This window comes from Medicago truncatula, chromosome 8, assembly GCF_003473485.1.
Source record: "Medicago truncatula cultivar Jemalong A17 chromosome 8, MtrunA17r5.0-ANR, whole genome shotgun sequence".
Classification (NCBI taxonomy): Eukaryota; Viridiplantae; Streptophyta; class Magnoliopsida; order Fabales; family Fabaceae; genus Medicago; species Medicago truncatula.
Genome location: NC_053049.1, coordinates 28,869,051 through 28,880,803, shown reverse-complemented (window position 1 = coordinate 28,880,803; position 11,753 = coordinate 28,869,051). Strand labels below are relative to the sequence as shown.

The window sequence follows — 11,753 nt, the reverse complement described above, 5'->3', positions numbered from 1 at the left end:
ATTGAGATAAAAAAAAATCAATTATGATGAAGATAACTTTTGTTTTTCGGAATGCAAGGTTATTTAATAGATGTCGTGTGTATTTACTGGTAAAACAATGTATAAATCTTTGACTGATAATTTATGGATTATTATATTTACTCAGTCGCAAGTATTTATTCAGTCAAAATAAGTATAAATGTTTGGCCAATATTTTACAACTGTATTATATATATGAGTAATGATCCGTTGACATCAAATGTCAACCATTGATTTTATTTAATCAAAGGTTAATAATAGTGCCACATTTTTTTTTGTCAAGTAGCCTAGTGGCTGTAGCTCACACAATTTAATTGTGGAGAAATGGGGTGTCTGGGGTTCGAACCCCAGCCCCCTGCATATAAAATGCAATATCCTTATCAACTGAGATAAGTTCACGGGGATATAGTGCCACATTTTTATTTATTGTGTATCTTTTTTTTAATCACACACTATTATTGTTTTTAATGATTACCGTACCCAAATTGAAAACATGATCCTATCATAATTCTCTTGTCTGCAAAATTGAAATACTCCATAACTAAATAATTAAAATACTTGCAAGATATTATTTTTTAGAATGAATTGGAAATATCAATTAAATGCAATTCTCTCTATGATCTCTTCTCCTACATTATAACCTAGGCAACATTTTAATAAAGATGATTTTCTTTTAATAAATCAATTTCATTGTGTTGTTCAGAAAAACAAGATTCTTGATTTTTTTACAATTGAGAAGCCTCCAACTCAATATGCATTTAATTAAAGCATAGTAATGAGATGTAGAAGCCATGGGTATAAAAGAGGGTTGTACGAGATCTTCGACCATCGAGCAAATCCACTCACCCAACAAAGCAAGTTAATGACTCGAGTCTTGAAACAAGAGAAATTGCATAGTGAAGGACATGGCTCGCCAAACGAGAAATGTTGGTCTAAAGTCCCACGTAGTTGACCTAAAAACTCGCCTAATAGAGTAGATATCTCAAATGGTGAACAATGGCAGTCTGAAGCTCTATGATAGTCGAATTAGACAAGTGTATTAAATTGTTTACAAGTAATAAAGTGATATCATGTTACTTATTTTTAAGTTGACGATATAATAAAAGAGTTAAGGGTTAGAAGTTTGCAACAAAGCAAGTTTACCTGTTTTGGTTGCAGAAAAGTAAGCAACGGTTAGGATTCTTCGAATCCCCCTATTTATATTGTTAGATATTAAATAACAGTAATGTCGCGTTTATTTATCTTAGGTAGACTATACAAGTGATGAGGCCGTTGGGACGTGGCTAACCTAATCGGTCGCAAGCAGCACATGTTGATCACATGGTGATCCTTACGTGTGAGGTCTATACTTCTCGGTTGACTAGGTTTATCCCTCCAATGTTTGGTTGCATCTGCTGGTCACACGTTGATTCTTACGTGTGGGGTCTTACCACCTCAAAGTTAATTTAAAACATAGACTTTATGTTGGCTTTCCACCATTTTCCAAGGCAAAGAAGGCCAAGATTCCTTAGGTCTACCTAGCTATGAATCTTAGGACACTCATAACACACTCTATCTCGGTAGTTCTACAAACGGACAACCCTATCAGTGTCTACCTTACTGAGGGTTAAAGAGAATGGTTATACTAGGTTTACTCCCCGGAGTCGTTTTTTTTCTTAATTACTACTCCCTCCGTCCCAAATTGTATGTCGCTTTAGGGGAAAATTTTTGTCCCAAATTATATGTCGCTTTACAATACCAATGCAACATTAATGTTACTTTTCCTATTATAACCTTAACTATTTATTACTATCTCTTCTTTCAATTCTTTCATTTATCTTTCACATGTTATTTATTAAGGACAATTTTGTAAAACAACTCATAATATCTTTTTTCAACACAATATTAATTGCATTTCTTAATATGTGTGAAATGTCCAAAACGTCATATAATTTAGGACGGAGGGACTAACTAGTTACATCCTAAGTTCAATAGATTTTATTCAACATTATACACATTAGAAACTTAAAATTGATGCCATAGAGTTTTTATCCAATCTCATGTCAAAAAAAGAGTGCATGCATCATGCATGGGGTGTGTGGAGAGAGAAAAATGTTGTGCTTTGATCTTCATATAGGTAGGCAAAAATTGTATGAGAAAAAGATGAAAAGTTGTTTTGTTGTTCAATTTTAATATAATTGAAGAGTTTCAATTAAAATAGGCTGTTAAGTTTGACTTCTTTTGTGGTCGTTTGTGGCTTGCTAAACTACAGATTTCCATAGTCTCTAGTTCTGCTTTTGAGGGTTTTAACCTAGTCCCCCCTCTTTTAATCAATTTTCCCTTCTTTTTTTTTAATAAAATCTTTTGTGTTTGGCGGCATAGGATGGAGGTTTCGCGGGGTGGCAACTTAGTTGGGATGTCGTTGTTTTCTCTTGTTGACAGTCCTGACTCCTGGCTTACCTAAAAAGTCCATGTCACACAAAGTTAGTGAAGATTTAAGTTTTTTGACATCTAGGTCAGCATATTTTATATTATATAGTCGTATTAATATGTTTGATTTTACAAATAATATAAAGTATACATGCACTGTGTGTACTCACTTGCACGCACGTGCGTGTGTGTGTAGGGGGTGGTTTGAAGATAAAGTTTTTATAGCACTAATGATGAGGGGTAATAACTGGGTCCAACCCAATGTATTCTTCGGAGAGAAAGTGTTTATAGAAGGCGTGGTAATGGTGATGACAACAACCGATATTAGTAATTGCTACCAAGAAAATATAGCACAATATGTTTGTTCCTGTCAAATCTTTAATCTGGTATATACTTCCTGCCCACAGGAACTTGTTGATTGGGATCATAAGAGCAAAGTAGACGGGAAAATACATGCTTGTGCACACGATGCCCATGTTGTGATGCTTCTCGGTGCTGCAAAGATACTGCAAGAAATGAAAGATATATTAAAGGTAAAGTGGAATTGGAAATTTTTTAAATGAGCTTTATGGAAAATCTTCCATTGAAAACTAAATCATTCACATGCAAGCTACTGTTGTTCTTATATTCCAACCTGCCGAGGAAAAAGGCACCGGAGCGAAGCTGATGGTTGAAGAGAATGTGCTCAACAAAGTGGAGGCAATCTTTGGCATTCATTTAATGCCACATAAATTTCTCCCCCAAGGTGTAGTCGCATCGCGGCCCGTCGAATTAGGAGCAGGCTGCGGAAGCTTTCTTGTCAAAATCGAAAGGGATCAACAATGCCTCAATCCGGTTTTAGCGGTTGCTTCATCAATCGTAAGCCTGCAACAATTAGTGTCAAGGGAGGTCGACCCATTGGATTCCCAGGTGGTCACGGTTGCAATGGTCCATTCAGGGACCGATGAATCAGTGGCATTCGGAGTGAGCTTCAGAGCATTTGGAAGACAGAGCTTCAATAATTTTAGAACAAGAATAAAAGAGATCATCCAAGGGCAAACTGGTGTCTACATGTGCTCTGCAGAGGTTGATTTTGAGAGTAACCATGCAACAATTCCTCCAACAATCAACGATGAGGGAGTATACCAACTAGGAAGGAAAGCTGCATGTATGATAGTTGGAGAGGAAAATGTGAGACTGGCCTCCAAGATCAGCGGCAGTGAAGATTTTGCATTCTACCTGGAAAAAGTGTCTGTGACATTTTTCCAGTTAGGAAGCAATTCAAATCACTCAACCCATAATCCATACTTTTCCTTATTAGATGAGGAAGCCCTTCCTATTGGTGCTGCAGTCCATGCAGCATTTGTAGTATTGTGTGTGCTCGCTCGCACGCGCGTGCGCATGCGCGCGCGTTTGTGTAGAGGGTGGTTTCAAGAGAAAGATTTTACAGAACTAATGATGAGGGATAATAACTGGGTCCAACCCAGTGTATTCTTCGGATAGAAAGTGTTTATAGAAGGCGTAGTAATGGTAATGACAACGACTGATATTAGTAATGATTTACCTAAAATAAAAAACTAAAAAAATTGAAAAAGAATGTATGATGTGAAATTATGCTAATCAAAACGTCTAATGTATAGATATATTTCGCGGGATTATTTGATAATATGAGGTTTTCCAAAAATATAAAAAAAATCTAAATTAGTGAAACAATATAAAGAAAAGGAGCATGTTAGTTTTTTTTATTATTTTAATGCTTTCTAATTAATGTACTAGTTTGAGAAACAATACAGTAATAAAAGATTGTTTGCTTTTTTATCTAATAATTATAATTTTAATGCATTTTCTATTTTTCCTTTGATTTGTCAGAAAACCATTTTTATTGTCATTAATTCTTACAAAAACATTTTGTATTTTTTGTTTTCATTTATTAGTTAGATAACCGCTTACCTTTTTTCCTTTTAGTTAAGGGTCTCCATTTAGTGTTTATCACTTTCATCAAGTCTTAATTATTTTCATTCATCTATTTTTTAGAGAATTTTTGTAAATACTTTTTAATATTTTTATTTAGCGAATCATAAAATTTGAACAAAAATAAATTTTTTTGTCAATTTTTTTTTTAGTGACTCACTTTTTTAAGAGGATTTTTTTTCTTTAAAATTATAAATATTGTTTAAAAATGTACTTTTAACGTATATAAAATTTGATAATTGTTATTGAGAAATTTAAATATTTTTTAAATCTATACTTTTTTGTTGATAGGTATTACAAATATTTATACAAACTCAATCAATTAACATACTTATAAAAATTTAATAAAAGAATTATTTTAAATTAATTAATATTTTTTTTGAAGAAACTAATCGAAATATATTAATGAAAAAATCAGTCCCTCAAGCACAAGATTTACCGAAAGGAGCTGAAAAGTTTAATTACAAAGCAACAAGGCTAAAATAAGCCATAAAATCAACAAACAAAATAACAAACATTACATGAGCCTTTTTTCTTTTCATCCTTAGCGCCTCGGTCTAGAGAACTCCAATATTTACGGATAGGGACTTAAAATTATTAATTAGCCTTGTCTTGACTAGCCTAGTAGCTCTGGGTCTATAAACAACTTAAAGAATTTTGTCTCCAAAAGGAATAATCAAAAGCGAACATGATAAAGTGTGCTTTCAACCACCAAAACGTTTGAAGCTTAATCCTTTCAAGAAGAGCCTCTAGATGATCACTGTGATTTTGGAAAATTCTCCTGTTGCGATCTTTCCATATAACAAATAAGACAGAAGTCCAAATAATAGTAAAAGTTGTCCTAGAATTCTTTGAGAAACCACCGAGGGCACAAAACTGGTTAGCATGTATATGCAATTTGCCATGTAAAACCGTAACAATACCAAGTCAATGCGATATCAAGAGCAAAGTCGACCATAATGATCGCATTGAAAGAACAAATGGCCCCTTTCGTCCTCCTTACCACACAAGGCCATATAAGACATATTATTAGCCGGAAGGACATTCCTTATGCTTAAATTGTCCGTTGTAGCAAGTCTATTCAGAAAGAGACGCCAGACAAAAATGTTAACCTTTAATGGTACCGCCGTAAGCCATAAAAATTGATTAGAATCTACGTTGATGTTATTGATGTTTGTGTCCACCGCAGTTAAGAAACAATAAAATGTGACATAAAGAAGTTGATTAATCAACGGACTAGCTATGACTCAATTTGGATTACCTTCTCAATTCTTTTATAAAGAAATTAAGTAAGAGAGCTTCATAAAAAAATGAAATGTATAAGCTAATTTATACTTTTTCAAGAGTTCATGAAATATTCCAATGTGACAAAAATATCCTATTATAATGTGATATTCGTGAAATATATTCAACATCCCTTTTGATGCTTGGGTTATATTGACTCTTATGTTGGTTCCCTTCATTTGCTCTCCGATTTGTTTTGTGTTGCTTTTTGTAGACTTGCAGAGGAAATGAAGCAAATGCATTGAATAAGCTTTATGTAACTTTATGTTTGTACGTCTCCTCCACTTCAAAATCATTTATTTTATATTTTACATTTTGTTGGCTCATAATTTTGAATCTTTTTTCATTGAGTTTTATCGTATAATTTTGAATTTGAAGCTTAATATGACCTTTACCCTGCTAGAGCATCAGTGAACACGAGCCAATGACAAAGCATAATTCTGTTTTCATTATTGTTTTATTTGCGTAGAACATAATTGACAGCTATCATATGAGATGTGATAAGGTTTATTTCATTTATTATTTTCTTTATGCCTTCCTTTCATTTATGGTATTTCTTTTTTTTTTTTTTTTTAATTATGGCAGGATGAGTAAACAGTCGTGGTGGAGGTACACCAAGGAATAAGAAGCATATGAATGGGGAAAAGGGTTTTTGTGCTCACTTATAACAGGTGAATGAGTTATTTTTATAACTTCTTTTTTATTTGTGATTGCTAAGAGTTGTTGAAATACATTATAAGCTTCAATTTAGTTCATCAGCTATCACAATTTTGTTCCTCTACGATTTTCTTCACGGGACATATGAATGGGGAAGTCAGGTTTTCATGAACTCCAACATTGATTTGTTTATTTCCTAAATTTTGTTTTTTTAAGTGATTCTTTATCTCATATTATTCCCATTCTATCTTATTATAATGACATAGAATGATTGTGGGAACAAATGTTTTTGTTTACACACATGTTCCTTTTTTGAGTTCATTTTTATTGTGCTATTTTTTTGCCATTTGCCCATTTATTGATGATCTGGTCTTGGTGTGGCATTGAAGATTGATTATGCAGCAAAAGCTTGGTCAAGTTTTGTGGATTTATAAAGTTAAGGAAATGGAAGTTTGTCTTACAAGTTACTACTGGTTGTGAGAAAATAGAGCTAATGATAATGAAGTTCTGGTCTTGGTACTGTATTGACGTTTTACCCTTTTTTTGTAATTTTTTTTTTCAGAAATTATATTGATTAATTTTTTAGTTGAATATTGTTTGATTATAATGTGAACAAAGTTGACCTTCTTCTTTTTATGCTGTTATTTTGTTAACATCTTGTGATATGATCATTGATAATAATTTTTATATAGCATGAAGCTAAAAAATCCTTTGTTTTTTTTCCTGAACATTTAGTATTTCTTACTTTATGATCGAACATTTTGGTTAGATTTGATTCATGTAATGATTTCATTTAGTGAGATAAGACTTTGTTGTTGTTGTAGTATACTCTTGGAACCATAGCCAAATTTAAAATAATTTGACATAGGAAGTATAAACTATTTTAGTTGTAGTTTTCAAACAAAATTTTCCCCGTGCGTGGCACTGGTATACACACCAGTAATGGTAGAATCAGCGCTAAAGATATTGCTCTAAGAGTGGATAGGGTTATCTGCAATGAAGACTGGATTGATTTTTGGCAGAATTTATTATGTTATGCGCTCATCATAAAATCAATATGACCAATATCCCTTGCTGGTAAATTCTTTAAGACATCTCAAGATGATTGTAGAATTCTAGTGATAGAAGTGTGGACACTGGACAAGCATGTGGTTGGTAGAGGTATGGCTCGTTTCGAACATATAAGCTAAAGAGATTGAAACAATGTTTCAAAGTTTGGAGTAAATTCGTCTTTGGCGATGTATAGCGATAGGTTCATTTGTGCATACTTGTTGAGTTGAAACCAAAGAAAACATGGATGAAAACAGAAGTATTAAAAATTAGTTTATCCTTTAATTTACCTTCTTACTTACATTGAAAATTGGCTTTCCATAGAACTATAGAACCAAAAGAACAACAATTTCATAGAAAGCTTGGGAGATACAAAGTTTCTCCAAATAACATTTCACTATGCTATCAGATTGAATGATATCATTAAGAGAAAGTTATTTGAATATTACCATTTCTATGAATAAAGGAAGTTGAAGCTTTGTAAATAGATAAACTGGAACAATAGGAATTGGTGCGCACTTAACTCTTCTCTCCTTCTGCAACCAAAAAGTTGGTGACTCTTATTTTCCAAAGAGTCACTACAACCAAAAAGTTGGTGACTCTTATTTTCCAAAGAGTCCCTACAACCAAAAAGTTCACATGAAACTACCCGGCAAACAAAACACAACAACATAATCTAACGAAACCTACACCCTCAACGGTAACTATTAGACACTTAGTTCTTAGCATAGTTCTAACTAGTGGTTAATACTTAACTACAGTTAGTTAGAACTAACTAAGGTAGTTACTGACAGTTAGAGTTAGTTATGATTTTCTGTTTCTACTTCAGTTCCATAACTTGTATATATACAAGTACTTGTACTGTTGTAACTAATTTTTCTGATTTTCTCAATTCCAATTCACCTTTCTTCAATGTTATTGAAGTTCTCTATAGTAACAATACCAGAACTCCTAATTCCTCAGAAACTCATTTCTCTTCTCAGCATAACCGGTAAATCGCTTCTCTTGTTGTTCATTTTTTTTTCAAATGTACCCTAGAAATGATAGGCATTGAAACCCCACCGTCATAGCAAATAGGGCACAAAAAGCATAGGAATAAATTGAAGTGTCTGTTTCAGGAAATTTTGATCTTGTGAAATAGTTTACCGTGACCGATAACAGGCCACAACCGGCGATGAATATCAATCCAGAAACGTAATATAAATTTTGATGAATGCAGGATCAGAAATGATAGATTTCCAAGACTTGCATACGAACCTCATTTGCATAAGAGATTTCACATCAATAAGGGAAAGGACTTTGGTGATAAGGTCATGAGAGAGGCAGTATGAATCAAAATTGCAGTATGAATCAGAATTGTATAAGTAACAAGATCTGGCTTCACATGAATGAAATTGAAAGTGTAAACATCAAAATCAACAGTACTCACCTCAAATTGAGTTGAACCCAATTATTATCCCTCATCATTAGTTCTATGAAAACTATATCTTTAAACCACCCCTCCTACACACACGCGCGAATATGTGCACGCGCGTGCGAGCGAGCACAAACACAGTGCATATATACTTTATATTATTTGTAAAGCCAAACATATTAATATGACTATATAATATATAATATGCTGACTTAGATGTCAAAAATCTTAAATCTTCACTAACTTTGTGTGACATGTACTTTTTTAGGTAAGCAGGAGAATTTTCAAAATAAGGAGAATTTTCACCATGTTTATCGTTGGTAGCAATCTTTGACAAAAGTTGGTGACTCTTATTTTTGGTTGTAGTGACTCTTTGGAAAATAAGAGTCACCAACTTTTGTCAAAGATTGCTACCAACGATAAACATGGTGAAAATTCTCCTTATTTTGAAAATTCTCCTGACTCCTGCTTACCTAAAAAAGTACATGTCACACAAAGTTAGTGAAGATTAAGTTTTTTGACATCTAAGTCAGCATATTATATATTATATAGTCATATTAATATGTTTGGCTTTACAAATAATATAAAGTATATATGCACCGTGTGTGCTCGCTCGCATGCGCATATTCGCGCGTGTGTGTAGGAGGGGTGGTTTAAAGAGATAGTTTTCATAGAACTAATGATGAGGGATAATAATTGGGTCCAACCCAATTTGAGGTGAGTACCGTTGATTTTGATGTTTACACTTTCAATTTCATTCATGTGAAGCCAGATCTTGTTACTTATACAATACTGATTCATACTGCAATTGTCAGAAATTAATCAACTCACATGTTTCAAATCATATGATTACTTTCTCATGCTTTCTTCTTTTATGAGTTATGGGTTTTTAAAAACTTTAGCTTTTATCATAGATCTTGCGTTTGGAGAGGATCCTAATTAAGGGTCTTTCATTTTTGTTTATTGATATCATAAGGTATGTTAATTAATGCATTAACTCACTAAACTAGTGAAATTTCATTGCAGTGATTGCAAGTTAGAGAGTTTGAGCTAGGTGTGTATAAAAACAAGAATCCTTTGTTGTACGATTGAGTTGAGCAGAACAGAAATGAACCATGCAACCACTTCCACCAGAACTACGCCATTACTTCCCACTCTACCCTTCGAACTGGTGGAAGATATACTGTATAAACTTCCTGTGAAGCTGCTCCTTCAACTTCGATGTATATGAAAACAGTGGATATGAGAAACTTCTTGTGGCTCTGAATGTCAATGAGCCGCTGAAGACATGTATGGTGTTCGAGAAAGAAGACGGTAATGCTATCAATCTGTCATTTAAATATGAGAAACTTGGTGTATTTTGTTATTTTTGTACTAGAACCTAATTTTGTGGATGGTGTGCAACTTTGGGGCAAGTTCTTGAATGCGAGTAATCGTTCTGTTGGCGGAGGCGTAACTGTGAATAAATGGTTGCGTGGTGGTAGGATGGCTGGTCGTGGTGGTTGTACTGATGAAGGAAGAGGTACTGGTAATAGTAATGGCGTTGCTGATGGGCCCTTCCAGCGAGCATGCCCTGTTTTGAAGAGTTAAAATCATACGTGGTAGGGGCTTTACTTTTCACAGGTTAGTCACAAGTGTTATTGGTCCTAATGGGGGAGGTGAAGGTCAGTGGGTTCCTTTTAATCTGAACAATACAAACATTCAAAACCAAGTCACTATCAGAAGGCTAGTTAATGGTATGGCTGCTGCTAATGCTAGAGGTGCTTCTGCAAGTTCTCTGAATACTAATGCTAACCCAACACATCAGCAAACAACTCTCACACTAACAGGGAATACATGTAATAATTCAACAGGAAAAGATGGGAAGCTGAGATTGACTGGCTGCAACCAAGTGACTAGTTATGAATTCTCCATATTTGATGGGGCTTTGTTGAATGAAGGTGATGCTGGACAAACTTCTGAACCAGGGCGGGTGGTGTGCGCAAGTAAGAAGAAGCCGGTAATGACAAGACATATTGCTGCTGGACCATTGGTGATAAGGGATGGCCCACGTGATTTACAGGCTGTGCATACAGAAAACACACAATATGAAGGTAAAGGTAAAGCAAAAGAAGTATCTGGCCCTGCTGTGAAAAAGAGAATTCGGCCAAGTACAACTCAGGCAGATAATGTAAGCATGGTGGCTGTACTTGAACAGGAAGCAAGTGATATGGTGCTGGACTATGTGAATGAAGGTAGTGCTGCTGAAGTGAACTCTGTAACTCTACAAAACAACCCTTTATTTACTGAAGCAATTGTAATGGCGGAGGCTGAAAATCAGCCCCGCCAGCAGCCATGAAAATAATTAGTTGGAATTGTAGGGGGTTAGGTAGTCCCCGTACAATTCCTAGTTTAAAATACCTTGTCCGTGTTAATAAACCGGATATCCTCTATCTTTCTGAAACTATCTCTACAAGTAATAAAACTGAGGAATTAAAGTATGTTTTGGGGTTTGATTTTTGTTTTACCGTGAATAAACAAGGTCAGAGTACTGGTCTTGTTTTGTACTGGAATTCGTCAGTTAACTGCTCAATTTCTAATTACTCTAATAATCACATTGATGCTGAGATAACAGATATTAATAAGGGTAAGTGGCGTCTTACTGGATATTATGGTTTCCCTAATAATGGCAGAAGACGGGAGGCATGAAATTTTTTGAGACAACTTGCAAGTGTTTCGAATTTACCATGGTGTATAATAGGGAACTTCAATGATATTATTTCTCCTCATGAAAAGAAGGGTAATAATGAAAGGGTGAATTGGCTTATCAATGGTTTTAGAAATGTTGTTTGTGATTCTGGGCTGGCTGATGCACATACAGAAGGTTATCTTTATACATGGTTTAAAAGTCTTGGCACCACCAGAGCTGTTGAGGAACGTCTTGACCGTGCTCTTGCTACTGAGAGAGTACCCTGATGCAGTTCTAGAGAAT

At 34.4% G+C, this 11,753-nt stretch overlaps 1 protein-coding gene across 1 annotated transcript; it reads left to right on the top strand.

Annotated features, from left to right (window-relative positions):
- Positions 1-2,660: 2,660 nt before the first annotated feature.
- On the top strand, positions 2,661-3,909 carry LOC11410703 (IAA-amino acid hydrolase ILR1-like 1). The gene is made up of 3 exons (XM_024773025.1): positions 2,661-2,726; positions 2,835-2,958; positions 3,035-3,909. Exons 1-3 carry the CDS (start codon positions 2,661-2,663, stop codon positions 3,907-3,909), a joined length of 1,065 nt encoding a protein of 354 aa, XP_024628793.1.
- The last annotated feature ends 7,844 nt before the right edge of the window (positions 3,910-11,753 follow it).

Bases quoted from the DNA above. Each gene is read 5' to 3' on its own strand.
- LOC11410703 (XM_024773025.1), top strand. From the start codon at position 2,661: ATGAGGGGTAATAACTGGGTCCAACCCAATGTATTCTTCGGAGAGAAA. The intron at 2,727-2,834 runs GTAATGGTGATG...TCCTGCCCACAG, and splicing joins AAGTGTTTATAGAAGGCGTG to GAACTTGTTGATTGGGATCA. The intron at 2,959-3,034 runs AGGTAAAGTGGA...TCATTCACATGC, and splicing joins AGAAATGAAAGATATATTAA to AAGCTACTGTTGTTCTTATA.